The 23695-nt window shown below is 41.3% G+C and overlaps 1 protein-coding gene across 1 annotated transcript in view; it reads right to left on the reverse strand.

Moving 5' to 3' along the window:
* Positions 1 to 1075: 1075 nt before the first annotated feature.
* The window catches only part of LOC137353252 (annexin A10-like), a 127802-nt gene continuing 105182 nt past the window's right edge, over positions 1076 to 23695 (reverse strand). The window contains exons 7-12 of the mRNA XM_068019365.1: positions 19437 to 19496; positions 19200 to 19293; positions 13080 to 13175; positions 12867 to 12925; positions 3187 to 3309; positions 1076 to 1721 (exon numbers count right to left, since the gene is read on the reverse strand). Of these exons, the coding sequence (XP_067875466.1) occupies positions 1653 to 1721; positions 3187 to 3309; positions 12867 to 12925; positions 13080 to 13175; positions 19200 to 19293; positions 19437 to 19496 (501 nt within the window). The 3' untranslated portion in view covers positions 1076 to 1652. The remainder of the gene's footprint in view (positions 1722 to 3186; positions 3310 to 12866; positions 12926 to 13079; positions 13176 to 19199; positions 19294 to 19436; positions 19497 to 23695) is intronic.

Consider the following 23695-nt stretch of genomic DNA (forward strand, 5'->3'; position numbering starts at 1 on the left):
CTCCACCTTTATATTGGAATAACTCTCTGATGGAGGGTGGCAAGCCCACCTCCTGTATGTTAATAACTCTGGGGCTGGAATTATAGCTGGGGTCAACCGCGCCTCTCTGTGGCAAATGCAAGTGCCGACCCATTGACGATGTGCCTTGATCTGTAAGCGGGAGGGATACTGAACGTCTAGTCAAGTCTGTCTATTCTCAATTTTGGAATATTTGAAGTAAAAAATATTAATTCTACTTTTAAGGAAACTTTACTGATCCTGGTACCCAACAAACAATTGTTCCATAGTAGGACAGCTCCTGATCAGGCCTCAGCCTGGTTGAATGTCTAACTTTTATTGAAATAAATGGAGCTGCTCTGAGAATTGTATGGGGTCTTCTTGTACTCTACATAGCAGAGTGACTCAGCAAAAACCCAAAATGCTGGGTCTTCCGAAGGTGAAAAATAACCAGCTAGATTATCAACGTTATCTCAAAAGTACTAGATGCTTTTAAATGCATATAAAAAGGTGCTTAACAAAGTGAAGGTTTTACTACTATGACAGCTACTCACTTTGCTGAGAGGCACAGCAGGAACATGAAGCTATTCGCTGCAGGTGTGCACCTTGCAGAGTTGAAATGGATCATGTAGAAGCAGAGAAGTTTCCAGCACAGATTGAAGCTACATACCACATTCTGCAATGCCAGCTCTTTGCTGGAGCAATCAAAAACTAATCCTACTCTCCTATTCTCTTCCCTTAGCCCTTTATCTTCCTCTGGTTCAAATACCTATACAACTTTCTCCTAAAATATGGAATGGTCTCTACCTCAACCACTCCCTGTGGCATACCATGTTCTAATAACTGTCTGAGTAAAGAAATTTCTCTTAGTGTCCCTCCTTAACTATTGAGTCTCTCATGGGAAACAAACCTGGTCAATCTATTCCATAAATGACTGATTCTTTTCAAATTCATAATTGTTTTAATGACATGAGTGTTACCAAACCTTTTATGCAAGACGTTTTGCATTTATTAGGACTGTACTTTATTTAGTATTATAATGAAATGTATTGCAAGCAATTGAAGAGAAAAACATGCTTTTATTTTGTTACAGTTATTACATTTTGTGCTAAATCAACTGAATAAATCACAAGATCTACAAAGGTACCGGCAAAAAAGCAATCAAGTCACAGTAATAGGTCAGAGATCCTTCATATGATAATATGCTCTGTTCTTCAAACAAGAGTGAATGAATAATCAGAAACCTCTGCATTCATTAAGAAGTCTGTGGGCACATTCGTAATAAGAACAGGAAAATGTACCTAATAGTTTCTTTGATATTGTCATCTCAAAAATGTTCTGCAATATTAAAAATTCCTGCTGATCTTGTTTAGCAATGCAAGAGTTATCCTTAAATAGTAATTAAATAAGCTGTTACATTTTTAAGGCATGATTTATAAAACGTATTAGAGCATTTTTCTCTTCACAGATGCTCAGAAGATCATCAAAAAAGATTTATCTATAGTAACTGGTTATCCATGTGCATTTTGCTGCAACTGTTTCTAAGACAATAATTTGACTCTTCAATCAACATTAAAAACTGGAGTGGGCTTGGGTTTTGTGAGACTTCAGAATTTTTACTCTTGATTTACAAGTAGTCATGAATCTTTCTTCATTTAATAATCTTCAGCGTCACCAGTACAAATTGCCAAGAGAGCTGCCTCATAGTGTCCTGATGCATATTCCTGCAAGGGATCAAATAACAGGTTAAGCACCTGAATTAAAATAGAGGACAAAGAAATTCTACACCAATGTGTTAATATTTGCACAGCATCATTTCAAGGTTTTAATTAATATTTTCTTTTGATATGTACTATGTGGACATAATAACAGTATCAAGCAGTAACAGTCTGAGTCAGTTTTCTTTTAATATTTACATCCATATTTAAATCAATCAAGTGTACAAGTTGAATGTGACTACAAAATCAAAAAAAAATCTATATTTAGCTTTACTTATCACTCTCAATTTTAAAAGCAACCCTTCAGGGAATTAATAACATTGAAAATATTTTAGTGCTGATTTTAACCCTGCTTACCCAATGAAAAACATATGGGAGGGCAGTTAAAATGCCTTGGGATTTAGCTGCAGCAATCCCGCTGTTTTAACGCAGGATCCGATTTTAATCTGGTCTTCTGAGCAGGCAAGTGGAAGCCAACATCCTATTTCTTTAAATAGGCTCATCAGGCTCTAATGGTGTCATCAGGGCTTCCTCTACAATTTTAACCGGAGGCCTGCTCGGGAAGATGTTGTGGCTTCTCCACTGAGTCAACCTAGCTGGAAGAGGAGCTATGGCCGGAAGAGGAGCTATGGCCTGAAGAGGCTCAAAAGGTAAATGGATTTTCTTTTTCTTCCTTTCCTTGTAAGATGAAGAGGAGCACGAGAGCTCCTCTGGACCCCAGAGAGAAAGTTGAAGCTTCCTCTGCATCGGACTTCCTGGATGAGATCATATAACTCTGTATAGACTGTTGAGCAAACATAGGACTTTCCTGGTCTGTACTACATCATGTGGTGTATATACCCACTACTTCAGACTTGGCTCAGCGGTGGCTGACTCCGCGTCAGAAGGTCATGGATCTAAGCAATGCTCCACTGACTTAAGCACATAATCTAAGCTAACACTTCAGTGCAGTGCACGTCGGAGGTGCTGTATTTTGGTGTTGAATGTGAAACTGAGGCCCTGTTTGCTTACTTAGGTGCAAAAGATCCTATGACACTATTCAAATGTTATCTTCCTAGTCAACATTTAGCCCTCAACCAACATCACCAAAAACAGATTATCTTGATCATTTATCTTTGCTCTATGTAGGACCATGCAGTGCACAAATTGGTCGACATGTTTGCCTATATAAACATCAGTTTATGTACCTCAAAAGTAATTCATTGACTATGATGTAATTTAAGTTATTGAAAGAGGTATGAAAGATACTTTTCTGGTGTAATTATTTTAGTGGTATAAAAGGAAAATAGTGATTTGAAAATTAGATTTATGAGTAAAGTTTCTTGTTCTATTGATAACCTATTATAACTATGCAAATTCCAACAGGCTGATTCTGCCTGGCCTGTAGTTAATAATACAGAAAATCAGACCATGAGGTAATTGCTGGGTTTCCACGTGTATGCATGTACCATAAAGGATGAACAAACCATACCTTGATATTGTGGTGTAGGGAATTTCCATATCGCTCCTTGTAATTTCTTTTGATATTCATCAGATCCAGCTCACTTCTTGAAATCATGATTCTTATAACTGTTCTGTTGTGAAAGCCAAAGTCCTAAGTAAATTTATAAAAATCTGGGTTATATAATGGACTTCTGCAAAAATATTCCCCAGAGAAGTGGTACCATTTAGTTTTGTTTAGGCAGTTTTATTGAAAAAATGTATAGTTATTCCTAAATAATCAAGCTGAATTTTGTGGAAAGTAGTAAGTATTAAAAATAACATTAAGAAATCATGGGAAGGACGATTTTGTGATCCTGCGCTTGTAGCAGCCAGCAGCATTCACAAGGAGCATATCTTGGCATCTTACAAGCACACAGCCTACTGGGAGCACTCCAGGATATTTCAATTTTGGAACATAGACTTTCCATCTAAATGGTGGATTAGGAGGAGCATTATATCCTGGTGCCATTACATACTTATGTGCATGCAACAGTGAAAAATAAATCATAAATCAGCCTGAGAGGTGGTCATGATCATTCCTTTTAGATGGAGTTTACATCTATTTATTAAAGTCCAGTAGTTGAAAAGGCTACTGGTAAATTTTAAATGTGCTGTGAGTGTGGCTAAGTCAATGGAAATAAAAGCCAGGAGATGGAAAAGGGACTGCTGACTTGTTATCACCACTTTTCACTATTGCACACAATCAAGATTTACCCCAACAAATAAGTCCATTAAAGTCAAAGATAGACTATCCATAGGCAGGTTACTTAACATGGACTGTAATTGCTGAATTCAAGGACTTGGGTACAAAATTGTGAACCCAGAGTTCAGAAAAAATATGTTTTTTTTGTGGAGTTGCAGATATGGTAGAATGGCGATCTATCTTGTTATGAATCATAAGATTCTTCAGAGTAATATATTTTCCATTTGGAATTTGTAGCTTGCTGACCCTTCTTAAATTGGCTTTTGTGTCTTTTTTTCTTTGTATCAGAGGAAAGTGAAGGATTCAACATCCTTGACTAATACCTAAATTGTTTGCAGGCAGTCACCTGCCAAGATGTTTAAGATGTTGGTATTGCCTAGGAAATGGGAGTCGATGCCAAGCTCACTCAGGTGATAGTTAAATATAATTAATATTGATCACCGGATTATCAATTGCATGCTGTTTAATTACAAATGACAAGCTATTATCTGTATTGGCCCTTCCACAAGAAGACTCTCATCCATTGTAGCAGTGTTGCCTTGTTCTAGAGGTATGGAAATTGAATTAAGAAGCTTGGCTGACATTCCTCAATGCTTTGAACTCTATTTTGATTAATAGTCAATTTTTTATCTTCCTTCTTGTCCTACACTGGATCAAAGAGATAAGGTGATATAACTAGGACTACAGTCTGTTCTTAGGTTCCCATCTCACCATCCACGAACAAGAAACTAGAAGAACTCCATGACATTCATCTCTCACCGAAGCTTTTCGTTACAGACACATGATTCAAAGTTATAGAAGAGAATTTCTACAAGTTTATAGTAGGAATAATAATGAGCTTTCAGGATAATGAACTGGGGCATGACAAACTGCGAAAAAATGGAAGGGATAGCAGAGGACAGGAACAGATTAGCAGATTAGACAAATTGGTGGGAGATTCAATGCAGAGAAATATGAAGTAATGCATTTTGGGGAAAAAATGTGAAAAAATATACTTTAAGTTGTAAAATTCTTAACAGAGTGGAGGATCAAAGAGATCTAATGGTGCAGATAACCATATTTTTGAAAGGAGTAAGTGTGAGATAGAAAAGGCCATTAAAAAGCAAATGGGATTCTGGATTTTATACAAAGAGACACTAAATGTAAAAGCAGGAAGCAATGTTGAAGTTGTACACATTGTCTACACTTCCAAACCCTCCCATTAGCCTCCTCCTATTTCTACAACTAATAGCCCTGTATCCCCTTTCCTAATAGGATTGCATCCAGTTCTTTTTTAAGCCGTACCGTGGTTTTCGATTCCAAGCGCAGGCTTGGAGGGCCGAATGGTCTGTTCCTGTGCTGTACTGTTCTTTGTTCTTTGTTGTTAAAACCCCTGCTGATATTTTGTTACCCCTTTCTAATACCCTCTCACTGAAAAAAAAAGTTGCCGAAAATCAAATTTTTCCTTTGACATTTTAAACCATATTCTCTCATTCTTAAATTGTGTGACCAACAGAAAAACTTTCCAGGATTTAATTTCTTATGCCCAGAAAGTCCTCTCCTCATCCCTTCTCAAGAGAGTTAAGTCCCAAACAGACAATCTTTTCTCATAACTCAGCCCCCTAAATTCAGGAATCAGTTTGGTATACCTCCTCTGAACTCCCTCCAATAACCCTACTTGACTTCTACATTATAGAAATCTAAACTTAGCATTGTATTCCTGGACATAATTGACACACAATCCCAGTGCTTTGCAAGCTGTATGCACCTAAAGAAGCTGGTGGCAGAACCATGGGAAATAGATCTGCCAACCTCAGTTGCTTATTACTGGCGATCTGCAACCCCAGAGGCAGCGAGGAACAATTGGCTCAGATGCTGGCTGAGGCCACAAGAAGTGCCAGGGTTGGGGGAGGGGGTGGGATGGAAAGAAATTGCTTTTATACCGGTGTCAGTTCACCCTGTCCCTTTTATCCTAGGGCCAGTTCCTACTTTCCCTTTTATGCCAGTGTCAGTTCACCCTGCCCCTTTTATCCCAGTCTCAGTTTCCTCTTTCACTCTTTCAGAATTGGAAATATTCACTGATGATTGCACAGTATTCAGAACCATTCATAAATTTTCAGATACCGAAGCAGTAAATGGTAACTCCTCAGGATGTTGATAGTGGGGAATTCAACGATAATAATGCCATTGAATGTAAGGGGAGATGGTTAGATTCTTTCTTGTTGGAGATGGTCATTGCCTGCCACTTGTGTGGCAGGAATGTCACTTTCCACTTATCAGCCCAAGCCTGAATGTTATCCAGGGTTTGTTGCATATGGACACAGACTGCTTCAGTATCTGAGGAGTAATGAATGTTCTGAACACTGTGCAATCATTTGCGAAAATCCCCACTACTGATCTTATGATGGAGGAAAGGTCATAGATGAAGCAGCTGAAGATGGTTGGGGCTATGACACTATGCTGAAGAACTCCTGCAGAGATGTCCTGGGACAGAGTTTGGAGCCCATCCTTTCCAGTGTGGAAGTGGTGACCAACTCCATAGCAAACTTATGGACCCAACCATGATACACTATCTGATGGCTGATGTCTCAGCTTTCATTGCAGCACAAGCAGAAGCCACCCAACATTTGGGTTCTGAAGTCATGCAAGCTCACACCCTGCTCTTATGAAAGCTCAGCTTGCTATCAGACAAGCTCAGACAGCTGCCAACTTAGCTGCAGGTACAAGTGTTCAAAGTGGTTTGCAGCATGCCACAGCAATCTGTCCTCCAACACATTGCTAGGATTGCTGAGGTGCAATCTTAGGAGGATGGCAGTGGCACCGTGGAGCACAAACCTGCTGTCCTTCCTTAAGTTGACAGCATATGTACTCCCACTGCCGTTCCGCAGCGCCCTTGTTGTTGCTTGTCAGCCAGCCAGCTGTCGCCCAGGCTGAGATGGTGCAATCGAACAGTGAGGCCTTCTAGAGCCAGAGCAGCTTGAGGGCATCCTGCACGACCATCTGCAGTCTCGCCCCTGAAAATCAGCAGCCTTTCACCAGCCATGCTGTGGTCACTGGGGTAGCACTCCAAAGGAGCAACTGGACAGGCAAAGGCACACAGAAGACAGGCACTAAGGGAATGTACAAGCGTAATTAGTTGATGTTTGTATGCAATACGAAATGGTTTGATTTACAGTTTGGAGCATGTATTTTGTGGTGGCTTTTATTTTTGCAATTTAGCCAAGCAGATGCTGTGATGGTCAGTAATAGAGGGAAGGTAAGCTGTGGAAATTTTGTGAATTGGGAATTGGAGTTGTGTTTACTGGTATTGCAGTCAGATGAGTCAATCACAGACAGCCTGCCAGAAAAGTTTTGGTTGTCTCCTCTCTTCCTCCTTCACCTCTTCCTCCTCCTCCTCTTCAACTGGTCACTATATAGCTGGTGTCAAGGGTTGTGCCCTCACGATGGTGAGGTTGTATAACTTGCAGCAGACCACCACGAATCTTGCCACATGCTCTGCCGAGCACTGCAGGGTTCCTCCAGAGCAGTCCAAATAGCAGAAGCGTTGTTTATGCATCCCAATGGTCTACTTGATCACATTTTGTGTGGCAGCATGGCTTTCATTATATGCACAAGCCCATGTGTGCATGGGTTGCACACTGGAGTCACGTTGTCAAAGGAGAGCTCTTGTTGCCCAGTTGCCACCCTCTGGTTTGTCATGGTGGCTCAAATGCAGCTGGCACAGGGAACTGCTGCAGATGGAAGGCATCATGACTGTTGCCAGGAGAGCAGGCATTGACCTGCATGATTCACTGCGTCCTGTTAAACACCAGCTAGACGTTGAGGGAGTGGAATCCCTTTTGGTTGTGGTATATTTCAGAGTTGACATGTGATGCCTGCAAAGTGACATGTGTGGACTCAATAACACCCTGCACCATGAAGAAACCTGCAATCCTCATGAACCTGCGTGGCTGCTCTGCCTCCTCTCTGGCAAGAGAGACTGAAATGTATTCAGCTCTCTTGGAATAGAAAGCTTCAGTGACCTCCCTTATGCAACAGTGGATGGCAAAGTGGGAGATGTTGCAAAGATCGGCTGCTCCAGGCTGGAAGTAGCCATAAAAGTTTGTGGTCATGATAACCTTCACAGTCACTGGCAATGCCATCCTCGCCCTGCTCTGAGGCTGCAGTTACAGCTATTTCAGTGAGGACATCCTTAGTGAAGCAGAGACATCTGACACACTGGGCTGGGTTCTGTGTTCATCCTGATGGCGAGTTTCAATGCGGTGTGGGGGGAGAGGGGGGGTGGCGTGGGGGGCTATTGAATCGGGCACAATCGCCCACCACGGAACCCAAAGCTGGGAATCCCGGTTGCGATTCTCCCGCAGGCGGGATACACTGATGACGGCCTTCCTCCCCAGAGGCCAAATAAGGGTATCTTCCTGCTGCCACTGGGATCATACCAGCGACAGGGAGAGCCTCTGCCATGTGGGGAGTAAAATGAGATGCCCTCCCTGCAGGCTTGGGGAGGAGTCCCTCTCTCGTAGGCAATTTGTAGCCCATGGAGGAACCCCACTGGGAACAAATGTACTCCCTGGGATCCCCCTCCCCCTGGACTGAATGACCACCCCCACACTCCCTCGCCAGAGCCTTTCGGACTGGCCCTAGAGACCCTGTCTCACTTACCTGTGCTCCAGGGTTTCACCGCTGGGCCTGGGTCTGTGGCCTCTGCTGTACCTGGTGACGCTGCCGATACCGTTGAGCTGCCGGCCCTGTGATTGGTTGGCAGCTCTTGGGGGCTGGATCCCCGTCCCCATTAAGTGTTTCCAGGGACGGGGATCTGGCCTCCTTAAACATTGACCCCAAAAGACCAGAGGATTGCTCCGGGGGCGGGATGGGGGTCAGAAAAATTGCAGAGGTGGGACTCCCCCCGACTTTTCAGCCCGGCCCTGGGAGCTCCGCCTTCCGCAGAAAATCCAGCCCACTGTGCCTCGCTGAGGTTCAGGAGGGAGAATTGTCTCCTGAACACCCTGGGTGGATGTGATCTCCTGCTGAGAGGTCTTCTCTCCCTCCTCCATCTTCCAGCACCTTGTCCTGCTCTGTATCACTTCTGATCATTCTCTTCGTATTGCTGTAGTCCAAGAGGGATGCATACTGCTGCATCCATGTCTAGGAGAAAGTGGTTTGTGCAGAATGCTTGAAGTCAGGACAGAGACCTACATCACGTGCCACACCACTCCCTGTAGACTTCAGCAACTTTAATTAATTCAGAAAACCACCAAACTCTTCTACAATTGCAGCAAGAGCCAGTAGAAATCTCTCAGCAACCAACCTGACAGTAATTAATGATTCCTTTAAATAACACTGGTGTGTGGAGGAGGCGCCTTCCTGCTGCTGAATACATGTTCATCTGTGCGTGTTTAAGAGAGAGTATTAGCTGGAGCGTTGAGCTCCAAAATGGCTCCACTGGCGTCAAATCAGCGTTACATGCTGATTGACATCATGATCTGCCTACTCTGGATACTTCTGGAGAACGCTCCCTGAGCTAATGCCCTCACCAGAAAGGCATCTGGCATGGCCTGCACCAAAATTGATTCAATTTTGGAGGCAAAATAGCACAAGGAATGCCAAAAACCGAGTGCTACAAAGCCAGATTTTCTGGCAGCAGAGTCAAAACCAGGAAGTATAAACCAGGAAGTATAGATTCGATGTAAGTCATGTACAGTGTTAAGGCCGAGGGGGGAGTAATGCACTGTCAATTCAGTCCCAATACTCCACAGGTCACAGCATATTATTATAGTTTTCCCACCCTAACCGAAAATCAGTCAAATTAAACACTTTATTAACCCCCAGAATAAAATACACCAAACCAGGTATCTTTAAACAACAACAAATTAACTATTTATTAATAAACTAAATCTTAATACTATTAAGATAAACTACGTCTAAAGACTTTATAACTTATTATTTTCTCTTAACCCTAATGCACACACATATACATTCAAAAATCAACAGTTAACCGGTTTGAAAAATAGTACTTCTTCGGAATAAAGTAAGTAGCTGGGTTGTAAGTCCTGGTGAGTTACGTTCCTGGTTGGTGGGGTGTCTCAGATTAGAATAATCAGATGCCACTTGAAGTCTCCAGGCAAATTCGATGAAACAGTCTTTTAATAGAGAGGCATTCGAAGCAGTTCAGTTGCAGCAGGCATCACACATTCTTTGAACAAGGAGTATAGCTACAGGTCTATTTGGATTCTAAAATTGGTAGTTTTGTCAGTAGAAATTTTACTGAGAATTCCAGCAAACACAAACAAATGACAGAGTCCTTCTTGAAGGCAAATGTTCTTTTTTTCCAGGCTTTTTTTTTCTCTCCTTAGGCAATACAGAGCCTGAAGATAAATGTAGATTTTCCTGCTAAGAAAAATAGACAGCTTCTTCCTTCAGAGCATGCTTCGCTGGACTCCCGTTCAAACCAGTTGAAGCCAGTCTTTATCCACCGTTAAAAGTTACAGTACACCATGTGACCTTCTCTCTCTCCTGCTGTGGCCTAGGAAACAGGTGCTGCTGCTGGCACACTGTGCTTAGTCTTAAAGGCACACTGTTTTAAAACAGAGTCTTAAAGGCACACTGTTTTAAACAGAAGAGAAAAGAACAGATCCGTGACAACAGAAAGCAAAATTAGGAGAGGGGAAGAAAGATGGTATTGAGAGAGAGATAAAAGAGGCAGAAAGAAAAGTAAAAGGCAGTATTTTAATTTAAAAAAAAGTCCAACCCTAATTAAATTCTACAGGAATGAGACTCCACAATTATAAATTTCAATTTCAGTTGGTTGTTTGGTAGTAATTATAACTTATCACACCATTAAAAATTCACTTACACCTGAATGTACGCACCCTAACATTTCCTGGCATGTTTACTGGGTAACTAATTGGTAAATACAGCAACTTTGTGCCCTTGCTTTGATTTCAGTGTCCAGGCTATTGGTGAAATATTATTGCACACCCCTGTGGAGAAGCGGGCTAACTCAGACAGCAACTTCCAGATTTCCACATTTAGCTGCACATCTGCTTATTTTAGAAGCTGATGTTAGCCTTACCAATGCAAAATCCATTCTAGTTTCTTGTCTACATCAAGCTCTTTAAACATTCCCCACATCTCACTGCATATATTTTCAAAGCTTCCCTTATGTGTTTGTGTTAATTAAATAGAGAAGCACTATTTCATTGGTCACTAAAATAGAATCATTGAATAGTACAGCAAAGAAAGAGGCCATTTGGCCCATCCAGTCTGTGCCAATTCTTTCAAAGAGCAATCCAGTTACTCACACTCCCCAGCTCGTTCCTCATATCCTTGTAACATATTCTCCTTCCAGTACTTATAAAATTCCCTTTTGAAAGCTACTATTGGGCTGAATTTTGTGGAGGTGGCAGAGGTATCAACGCCAGAACCAAAAGCAGGAGGTGACACTGCTTCAGTTAGTGGCCAGACCCGGGAAGACATATTTCCAATTAAGAGGCTGCCACCGGCCGCTGTTCAATTAAGGGTGGCCTGCCCCAAGCACTGCCGGCTCAATCAGAGGACAGGAAGCTCAACAGCCTCTCAAGCAACACTGCTAGTGATGGCCATTGCTGAGGCTGCAGCTGCAAGGAGAGGGCGCCTCAATGGCTGGGTGCCCACAAAGAAAGGTAAGTGGGGTCGGGGATTGCTGGGGCCAGGCAGACATGCCCTGGCAATTGGGTGGTGGGTGGGGAGGGGTGGGGGAGGGTGTCATGGAACACCAGTGACAGCGTTGTCACGAAGGTGGCCATAGCCACCAGTGGGCCTTTTCGTGGGCCATGGAGTGCATATAAAGGAGGTCGCCCAACCCCCCAGAACACAGTGGGCCCCCACAACAGGGGCAAAATGCCCATGGAGGCAGAAACTCACCCATAATTGGCCGCTTAAGTAGCTCAATTGGCCTCCTGGCAAGCAATCGATCTGCCAACCTTCCTGCCTCTGGCAAAATTCATGGCGGTGGGAAGACGCCGGGCACCCATTTGATGCCTTCCTGCACCATTTTGTCAGTCTTCCCGCCAACCAGCCCATTGCTAAAGGGCCCGCAAAAGTCCGGCCATTGATTCTGTATCCTCCACCCTATGAGGCAGTACATTCCAAATCCTAAACATTCATTACGTAAAAAAGATTTCCTCATGCCACCTCTGGTTCTTTTGCCAGTCACCTTAAATCTGTGCCCTTTGGTTATCGACCCTTCAGTTATTGGAAACAGTTTTTAAAAAAATTTACTCTACCTAAAACGTTTATGATTTAAAATACTTCTATTAAATCTCCTCTTAGCCATTTCTGCTCTAAGGAGAACAACCCAGTTTCTCCAGTCTAGCCACGTAACTGCAATCATTCATTCTTAGTAATGTTCTTGAAAATCTCTTCTGCCCCCTCTTCAAAGCCTTCACATCCTTCCTAAGTGTGGTGCCCAGAACTGGACACAATACACCAACTGAGACTGAAACACCCCAGGTCCCTCTGTTCCTGCACCAACTTAAAAACTCTATCATTTAGCTTGTATTGTCTCTCCTCATTCGGCCTACCACGTCACACGTCATCTCACACATTTCTGAGTTGAATTTCATAAGATGCATTCTGATTTGATAACAGTAGGGGACACTAGTGTCTGTAGAATGTCTGTAATCAGTTTTACTGTAAAATTATAGGCGACAACTAAGAATTGCACATGTTCTAAAACTGTAGTCAATCAGCATTTCAAAGTTTATATTTTATATGAAGGAAATAATTTAGTGCAAAATAGTAGATTATTTAATTTTTATAGTGATATCCTCTCCAAGTTCATCTCTGTGTATGAAACTATCCCCCTGTGGGAGATGGAGATATTACTGGAAATATGTGAGTTTAATATTTCAAATGAAAATCCCAGTTGAATTGTAGCTATATCAATTTTGTCTTAAAAATATCTATAATATTCCAAAAATGTGCTTTGGAAGGATAAAATTACTTACATATATTGCACTGTAGAGCTTGTATGCAAAATAGGAAGCTTTGTCCCGAACACAAAGAACTGTGAGAAATAAAACAAAAGAATACAGATTGATTATATCAATAAAAACCTAAAGAAATTTCTGTTTGAAATTTGAGTTTAATGCATTTTGCAACTAGAATTTTAAAAATGCAACTTGAATTTAAATGTAATTTCATAAATGTAATTCACTTACTAACTGCAATAAGTAATTCCTGGAAGTGTCCATCATAACAGTCAGTGATTGCTTGTACAATATCTTGGCCAGACACAAGTTGGAATTGTTGAAAAGCTACAAGTATAAGTAAGATTATGGAAAGTTATGAAGTTTTTCAGCAATGTTCTAATAATCTGCCTACAGCAGTATAATAAGGTCAGAGTGCCAGCAACTTTAAGTGCAAAATACATCACGTAACACAGTGAAAAATAATTGACTGCAATTCCAGTACTTGATCGCTAATTAGATAAAATCCCTGCCTGATTTTAAGAAATTTATCTCTGATGTCAGATTCTTAAGCAAATATCTGCCTATCTTTGAAGTGCATAACCCACTGGCTGTGCTCAATCTTCTAAAGTACAAATTACACAGTGTAAAAAGAAAAATAAATGGGAAGTTGTGAGTTTATTATACGTTTTGTCACAAAAAGTCATACTTAATAACGGGTAAAATCACAATAGAAATGTTTAGTGCAAGGTGTTAGTATCTGCTTAATTTTTACACATGTCAATGTCAAAGATCATGCTTGCTATTTATTTATTGTCACATTCATCAAAGGAGCTATAAAGAAGCCCAAACATAACTAATATTTTAATTACTTATGTCCAGATTTTGCCAAACTGACAAGTATTTAAATATATTTTATTATGCATTGTAGTTATTCTATAGTTTTAATTACAAAATCTATCTTATTGACACATGTCCAGGAATTGCAGTCCATTTATATGGTGTTGGAAATGTAGTGTGGTGGTATGTCTGCCCATCTCTTTGCCCTCTGCTTGACCCTGTCCCAAAATCCCAAGGATGAAGTAATTTAAATAGAAGCACTGGTGCTACTGGTGCCCCTGCCCCACGTAGCTGGCAGGATTTCAGAGCTGCAACTTACCACTCTTCCTGGGGACGGGTCCATAGGCCATGACTTTCCCTGTGGGACCTGGAGGAGCACTCCTGCCTGTCCACACAAAGGAATGATTTGCACTCACTTTGGAGGGTCTCTTCATCCTCCTGAAAGCTGCTGACCTGCTTCAGCCTGCAGGGAAGTTGTGGGGACTTCAATGCTCAGGCCTGAGTTATCAATAGGAACCAAATTTGCATAAATCTGCCGCTGATGCCTAATGGCGCCACATTCACCAAATTGCATTCAGTAATTCAAATGGAGGTCTGTGGGATTCCAGCAGGGGAATGGGGTAGGAAGGCTAAATGCTCCATTTTCAAAGGACCGTCCCCACCTGAAAATTGCATCGGTTAGGCCTTGAGTGCCAATCTGAGGAATTTGACCAACATGAAAATGGTTCCCTATATATTTCCATAGCGATATTTAGCAACTACAGTACTACAACCACGAGTTTCATTCATTTGCAGCATTCTCATTTTCCCTGCCTGCCTTTGGTTGTATGTGTGCATGATTATTTGCTTGTTCAGAGAATTAGCTGCATTCAGAAATCAAACTAGTTTCATTTGATAAATTTGTAAATCATCTTCAATGGTGTGTGCAGAATCATCACCATGCTTGCCATCCTGGGGTCTTCAGGAATACATTGGAATCTTACTAATTGATAAGTTTCTCTGAGCCTTCCATGACTACACATTTTTTTCATTATAATTCTGGTTTCATGGTACTATGGATACAGCTTGAAGCCAAGACTGATGGCTCCATTTCTGATTCCTAAACCGTAGCAGGGAGGAGAAACAACTATCAGAATCTTTCTAACTGCTCTGTGATCTACAGAATTTGAGGGACAAAAACACATTTCGGGTACTCTGAGTTGATTTTAACCCTGTTCATCTGGCAGAAATCAGACAACTGGCAATTAAAATCACCCAGGGAACTTATCCGCCACGCTCCACTCTTTACTGCAGTGTCCAATTTGAACCTGAGCAGGCAGGATGAAAGCCCACCAGAAACCAGCTTGGTCTTTTTTTAAATATGCAGATCAGGCTCTGAAGTGCTTGGGACCCGACTGCTATTTTAATGATGGGTTTGAGCAGGGAAGTGGTTGTGGCTTTCCTGCCAATTCAACCTAATGGGAAGAGGAGCCAAAGTCCGAAGATGGCTAAAGAGTTAACTATTTTTTAACTTTCCTTGTGGATCCTTCTGAAACCCCCTCCCCAAGACTTACCTGAGGCTGGGGCCCCTGGTAGTGGTCTTCTGCTGTCCGACATTACCCTTCCGCCCAGTGGCCAGCTGCTGCTTCCTGCCAGTGTTGGGTGGGAAACATACTGGCGACATGCAATTGAGGCCTTGAAGTTAAAATTGCCCAGACCTCATGCAGCTGAGGTCAGGAAGGTACGTTGACCCGCACCCACCAGCTCCCATCCAGTCCCTGCTTGCCTAATTCCCATCCTGAGTTAAAATTGGGTCTTTTGACAATACAGCTGGCAATATCATCATCTTATCTTTTCAACATTGCATTCTCAATGACCTTGCTATAAGCCAAAGGGTGAAAGTAAAATTTAACCTAGACAAGAACAATAATTCATCAGATAATTAAAGTGCAGATAGAGATTTGCAGACTCCTATTAGGTTAAACCTCTGTAGACTAAAAGTATTATGGCACCTAATTAGGTTATTGACCTTCGTTAAATGAGGGACATCTAACTTTGTTTTGCAATTCAAATCATTTTAAGAAAAAGTGACACATTCTCATTGTATAACAGCATTATTTATTTAGTACAGTTTTTTTTTATCCTTTCATGGGATGTGGGCATCACTGGCAAGGCCAGCATTTGTTGCCCATCCCTAATTGCCCTTGAACTAAGTGACTTGCTAAGCCATTTCAGAGGGCAGTTAAGAGTCAACCACATTGCTGTGGGTCTGGAGTCACATGTAGACCAGATCAGGTAAGGACATTAGTGAACCAGACAGGTTTTTACAACAAATGATGATAACTTCATGGCACAATTACTGAGTGAAACTAGTTGCTTTCAATTCTAGATTTTTAAAAATTATTTCTTTGAATTGTTTAATTGAATTCAAATTCCACCAGCTGCCATGGTGGGATATGAACCTGTATCCAAGGACATTAGCCTGTACCTCTGGATTACTAGCTCAGTGACATTGCCACTACTCCACCATCTCCCCAGGATGACAGAAAAGGTGATGACATTCTGTCGAGAGCAATAAGGAGAAGAAGATTTTCTGAATAAAAATCTTGCTTAACGAAAAGGCTTCTCACAGATCCTTCTCAAATCATCAACTGATCATCTCTGTTTTTGAAACTCATGTCAGATAAAGCCAGCAGATCTTCTAAGGAATAATACTCTGGAGGTCCCGATTCCAACACGACTGGAGTTCCCAATCTGAGGAAAGAAATTTCTGAGTTGGCATTGACTTCCTTCCTGCACAACACCCGTTATAAATTTGAGCCTGCTACGTTTTGGAAGTACCTCCCACTCAGCTGGTTGTTCTCTTCACTAAGCCACAAAGATACCCAGTGCTTTACCTGTTTGAAGCAATAATAATTCATACAGTCAGTCAATAGTCCTTAATTACTTGATGTTTTTTATTTATATATTCTCAACAAATTATAATGAATAAGCTTAAATATGACTTAATGTCCAAAAGAAAAAGTGGTTGAACAAGTGAGATGATGATAATGTTATTCCATTCTCTACTCAACTTTTAGCTGTATGGTCTCCTGGGGGTGAAGTGATTTTTCTGGTCATTATGTGTAGCAGCATTATTAAGGCATTCAAAATTCTCCTGCTGATTTCCATTTCCACAGTCCATCTTAATGACCTTTGGCTTTTAGCTGTGCAACATATTGTTCCTCAGGTCTTAGTTCCTCCTTCCTTGTGCCTCCTGCACCTTTAACTTCTGTATATCTCAACAAATATTTAAGTTTTCTTTGACCAATATATTCGGGCCATCTCCCTTTTTCTCATTGGCAGCTTGGCATGTTGGAAAGAGTTGCTATTTTTTCTAAATCCTCTAAAAGATCATATTTGTCTTTGCAGCTATCTTTTGAGGATTTTTTTTTGTCTTTTATTGCTTTTTTGTCCTCCTTGTTGGAAACTGTCCAGAATATTTTGAATGCACAGCAAGTAGTCAATGCAATGGTCATAGCATTAACAAATCACCCACATCATCTTTTCGATTGCATTAACTTGTCTCTGTGGATTCCCAAATGTGCACAATCTTTTAAATGGCATCCTCTGAACACTCTTGCAAATAGATATTTGCAGGAATTGTTTCAAAACAGTTTATTTTGAAATTGGTACTTACCTTCTTCCAACCAGATAGAAAACTGATATTACATTTTTAGCAGCATTGCAAACTTTCAGTTACACCAGGAGTGCATTTTTGCAATATCACACAAAAAAAGAATTTGTTCTGAGGATTGGGCGATGCGAGCAAGGTTGCATTTATAGTTACCTCGAGAAGGTGATGATTGGACTTGTCCTTGAACCACTGCAGACCTTGTGAAGATTGGACTTTAACAATAGTATTAGGTAAGGAATTGCAGAATATTAACCTTGTATTGTTGAAGAAACAGTGATATATATGTATCCAAGTCAGGAATGGTGCTACTCAAGGGAACTTTTCGTGATATTACTGCTGTTGTCCTTCTGGATGGATAAGGTTTCAAGGGAGGAAGGTATTGTTGAAGCAAGCTAGTTGGGCTGTTGCAGTGCATCCTGTAGATAGTAGTCTGGCCACAGCATGCCAGTGGTGGAGGGAGTAGATATTCAGTCCAGAGGAATTGATCAAGCAAAGTGCTTTGTCCTGAATGGTTTCTGCTTGACACTTGTAGCTCTGATGTTGATGTGGCTGGTCTAGTTAATCATCTGCATTAAGATTTTGTACTCAGGCACCTTGAAGCCACCATTTAAAGGTTTACTCACAAAGGCAGTACCCATGGTTCAATAATTTAACTGAAAAATGATGGTGTACGTGCCTATCATCAACCTGGGTCAAATACCTGGGGGGAAGAAACTAAGGGGAAGAAATTCGCTTGCATAGCCCCAGAGCAGGCAGTGTTGCAGGCCTTGAAGAACGCCACGCTGGCTGTGCAGGCAGAACTGCTTTCCGTGTATGAGTTTCTCCCCCTAATGTTTTTGAAGGAAAAATATGGTTGCAGAGTGCATTAAATTATTTCATCCTTCTTAGGACTTTTTTTTTACTGTTTTGTAATTTAAAAAAATATAATGTTATTGGAGGAGAATGGCTTTTGAACTCTTTTACACTGTGGGTAATTAGTAATCACCACCACTGTACACTAAAATGCCATCAGCAGTACTATGGTAATAAAGATTTGAATCTATTTTTCCAACAATCTCAGTGTGCCGTCATGCTAACAGGGAGCACACTGCAGGAAATCAGAGTGCAAGACATGATTCTCCGTCCATTAAAATTGATGGCTGGAAAATCATAACTCCATTTCCACAATTTCCTGGCAGGCACTCCTTACGACAACGGCTCCCCAGGGAACATAGAATGATGGGATTGTGCCTGAAATGCGAATTTAATGTTAAAATATAAGTCCTTTGATCCTTGGTACATTAGCTGATCTTAGTACCGGTGCCACATCTGCCATTAGCAACCTTCGTCTAGGGGAATATATGCCTGGGTCCTCATTCCTGATCTATGCTGGAAAGTGAACCTCTGTTGTAATTTGGTGATGACAGAATCCGGCTCGGCTATAGTGCCCCCTTTTCATGTTCAAACAGATGAAGAATGCTCACTTGTGTGAAATGTCAGAGGGTTGTTGAGACCTGTGGAACTTTACCTCAGTGTGTGCCTGAAACTTCAGGACAGGAGGGAGGATAGACTGGATGGTTGGCAAATTAGTTCTGTATCTTGTGAGCTATGTTATATAAGCAAAAAAATTCACATTTGAGCATCATTTGTTTTCTGTTAATACAACACTAATTCTAACATGTGCTTATACAATCAGGTTCTCTATATCGTACATTACCAACATAATTTGTGATTTCATTCAGCAGATATAACTCCCTGTGAAAATTTAAATAGCTCTTTTAAAAGGTAATTTGATGCCTGGTTTTGTAATGCAAGTTGTATACACGCTCTTATGACTTTATGGTTTCCATATACTAAGGAAATAATTCAGGATGTCCAACAGTGCAATCTATAATTACCCAGCCACAACTGTTGATAGCTCTTTTTACACAGGATATCTTGCAGTATATTTTTATGCTCCCCTGTTTTGCCTTGGCAAGCTTCCCAAAGGATCTGCAAAATCAAAAGTTAAAAGAAAGAATTAGCAGTGCCATGTTATCTATTATCTCTTCAAACTCCTTTGCTCAATAATTCAGTTAAGGTCAAGATAACAAAGTATGTTTGAAAGGGAAGCGTATAAAAGATTTGTCTTTTACCGTGGCATCTTGTGCAGCCATGCCTTGGTCCTCATATCCATATCCCTCTTCTCTGGCTCCCTGTGAATTTTAGACAATATTAATTGTGGTGTGTTATGAAAGTGCTTCCTTTTTTAATATTTTGTGAGGACTCGTGTTTTAAAATTATGGGAATGGATTCCTTTGGAGGACTGAAGTGATTCCATTGATGCTGGACTTTATTTTTTTTAAAGATCACTGGAAGGACTTTGGGACTGTTTAAAAATACTTACTGGAAGTCACATGTCTTCAGCTAAGTAAACAGCAGGTGCCTTCTGGCTATGGGAGTTGTTTACAGAGAAGTGACATGCCAAGATTTATGCTGGTCAAGAGTCGGTTTCAGTTTGGGTATTATTTTGAGTCAGTTGGGTTTGCTTCCTGCTGAGAGAAGCACTCAGCTCATTCTTTCTTCACCTCTCTGAGAAACCCTGAGAATCCAGTGTGATTGCTGAAACCCCTGTTGCCGCATTTCTCCTGGAAAGCCTGCCAAACTAATCCTTGATGTCCCCTGAAGAGAACTGCTCCAAAAGGATCCCTGTGACAGCCATCTATGCGTATTTGGGACACCAGAAAAGGAACAACTGATATCATTCCATATTTTATCCTTTTCCTTCAAGAATTAACAAGTATTTAGCCAAAGTATTTTTTTTTTGCCTTTTTGTAAAGAGATCTCTGCAGAGAAAACTTCTTTATTTTTTTCTTTAGTTGAGTTCCTCATATTCCCCCTGCATCTTTTGCCCAAAACTTTCAATCTTTGTCCCCTAGTCCTTCTACCATTTGTTAATGGGAACAGTTTTTCCTTGTCTAACTTATCTAAGCCTCTCATAATCTTGTACACTTCATAATAAGTAATTAAAACAAGAGGGATTTACTATAACCTTCTTCTACCAGGCAAATCTTTCACAGTGGCCTGAAGGGATTATTTATGGTAATACCTTCTGTACACATTCCTATGATAATTTTTTTTTTATTTTCAGAAGTGAAATGCTAGGCCCCATAGTATAGAACATTATGAAGGTTTAAATGAGTGGGTGTAAAAATTAGACAACTCAAATAGTAATGCTAAGCTTGCATTTAAAATCTGTAGGCTGTAGAAAATAGGGAAGGTTGGGGAATGTAAGGAATCCCAAAGTTTTGAATTAGACTGGGAGATGCTGTGATGAGTCTTAAAGGGAGTGTTTTGGATCCCTTAAGTCAGTACCTGGCCTGCTGAGGATCTGGATCTGAAAATCTTCACTTTGATTTCAACACTATTAGGGAGGGAGAAGAAGGCCTTCGATTACATATTTGCTACTTTGGAGAAACAAAAAAGGAAAGCCCAGAAGAATAGTGGCCATTGTAATATCAATAAAATAAAGGACAAGATTGTGATTATGGCCCTGAAATCCTGGTTTGTCTAGGTCTCTTGCCATAACTTTAGTGGGAGAACAGTAAAACCGCCCAGAGAAGAGGTATAGATGGGCATTTTCAGCATTACTGCTGTTTCTCTGAGGGTTTTGCCAGACTCCTGACAAAATTACAGGAGAAGACCTGAAGAATCCGTGTGGACCTTCAAGGGGCTATTGGAATATATTTGCTGCTGAGTTATGGATAAAATTTCAGCATGTGACCTTTAGCCCCGGACAATTTAGTGCTTGGGCAAAGCCGTGTGGTTTACCAATAGTTGTCATTAATACTATTATTAAAAAAATGTACATAAAGGTGCCTGTGAATCTAACTGTGGATATAACTTATTATCAGGACAAATAAAGGACCACACCTGAAATGCCAATCTATATTTGTATCTTTGTGCATTTTACATAGAATTACATTGAATATACCACACAGAAACAGGCCATTCAGCCTGATCAATCCATGCTGGCATTTATGCTTCACTTGAGCCTCCTCCCATCCTTTCTTATCTAACTCTATTAGCATAATCCTCAATTTCCATTCCCCTCATATGCTTATCTATCTTCTCCATCTATACTATTTACCTCAACTAGTCCCAGTTGTAGCAAGTTCCACATTCTCATCATTCGCTGGGTAAGGAAGTTTCTTCTGAATTATTTATTTGATTTCCTGGTGACGATCTGATATTGATGACCTCCAGTTTTGCTCTTCCCCACAAGTGAAAACACTATCTCTCTGTCTACTTTATTAAAATATTTCAGTGTGTTAAATACCTCTATAAGGTCACTGCTCAGTCTTCTCTTTTCAAAGAAAAAGCTTTGTAATGTCCAAGTGAGAAAGAGGTCCAGGGTTCCCTTTCAGCCTTCACCTGGTCTTACAGTAGCAGGGTTTAAATTTTAAACACACCGTGTTTTTAGCTCCCCCTTGGTGAATCCTTGTTCACTGCTTTCCAATTATAAGGCAAAGAAACCAGCACAAACAGGTTTTCTTAGGTTTAAAGAAGAAAGGTTGAAATTTATTAAAACTTAAACTTAAACTCTAATTCTGTTAACACCTACAGATACATGCGCACCCATGCTAGCATGCATATGCGATACATACATGCAGATAGGGACAGAAAAGAGCAGAAGAAATAAAGTGGAAAAGTTTGAGGCAATATCTGAAGAGTTTTTGTTATGGGTCTTCAAGCTCACTGTATAGTCCTTGATTGTAGGTAGATCTTGCTGTTCGTTGGGGCCCAGGTATTCTTCTTAAACCTTGTTCATTGTAGGAGATTTTTCTGTCTTGGGGTTCATTTGTCTTCAGTGGATTCAGAGACTTGTGAGAAAGAGATGGGAGTAGACAGGAGAGGCTGTGGCGAACCGGCCAGGAGAGGTCTTTTCAATCCAGGAGCAAACAGCTTTCTGCTGGCTCTCAGTTCAAAACTGTACAATTCAGAAAAAAAACCCAGGTTGCCAAGCAGGTTAGTCATGTGACTGACTGGTTTGACCATGTCTGTTTGTGGATTGTATTGGAGCAGAGAATAGCTCCTTTGTTCCAAGTACTGTCTGATAATATGCAAAAATGTCTTTCCAGCCAGGGACCTGGCAACCCCTTGTCACAGGCCTTCTCTTCTTCCCGGGAACAATTTGAAATTTAATATCCATGTGATGAAATTAATGTGCCTCATTCTTGGCAGTTGGGGGCCTGCATGACAGACACCCAACCTGTTTATCGTTTTCTGATAAACAGCATCCTTAAAAATCTTTTTGTACCTTCAACAGTACCTTTACATTCTTTTTATAATACAATTACAATTGTAATATTACAATTTTATAATTTTCTATTTTTATTTAATTTTCAGCAATGTCACTTTTCCTTTTACCTTATGAAAAAACAGGAAACAGATATGCAACTTTGGAAATGTTCTTCCCTCTGACTGCACACTATGGGCTGAATTTAGTGACCCTGTCGCGGGTCCCAGTGATGGAAGCGAAAATGCATACCATTCCCACTAGTCATGTGGGCGGCCAGCCCACCGCGATCATGTGGTGGGCAGCCACTTTACATAGTGTAGGTGTGGAGCCTGGCTAATCATGCGCTGGGGCGGGATGCGAGACTCCAAATACGGTATCAGGTGACTCTGGAGCCAATGCTGACGCCATATTTAAAGTCCTGCCAGCTCTGCTTGTATTGCTGTCTAGGACTGATTTGCAGTTAGCTCTTCACTACTGAGACCGGTGTTGGAGTGACTCCTGGACACCCCCCCCCACCCCCAGAGATGGACCCCGCAGGATGGCAGAGGCAAGACACAGGGTGGCTCCATGGTTTAGCAATGCATCCCTCAAGACTCTCCTCCAGGCTGCAAGGGAAAGGTAGGAGGTCCTCTTCCCCAGCGATGGCAAGAAGAGGTTCTCACACCTGACCAAGAAAGCCTGGATTAAGATAGCTGAGGAGGTTAGCAGCCATGGGGTCACAACCAGGACATGGGTACATTGTTGCTTGAGTGTCAATGACCTCCTGCATTATGCCAAAGTGACTGCTGAATAACTCTCTCCGTTTTAGGGATTACAAGCGGCTACGCAGGAAAAAGCAGGAAAGGGGAGGGAGGCACTACAACGGCGTTAGCAGAGGTGGTGAGGCATCACCTTATCCTGACAAATGCCTGGCTACATGTCGGCCCTAGGCCACCTTCTTTCACAGCTTACCCCCATTAACTGAGAGTGGACAGGAGCATGAGCTATATAGAATACCCCAGTAGGGGACGAGGTGCTGCCACTAGCAGAACTGACATGTTGATCTCTCTGCGAATTATGACTATTTCCCTCTTTCCACTGCCAAAACATGAGGGCCCATAACAGCAGGGAGAC

Source organism: Heterodontus francisci, chromosome 1 (assembly GCF_036365525.1).
Source record: "Heterodontus francisci isolate sHetFra1 chromosome 1, sHetFra1.hap1, whole genome shotgun sequence".
Lineage (NCBI taxonomy): Eukaryota > Metazoa > Chordata > Chondrichthyes > Heterodontiformes > Heterodontidae > Heterodontus > Heterodontus francisci.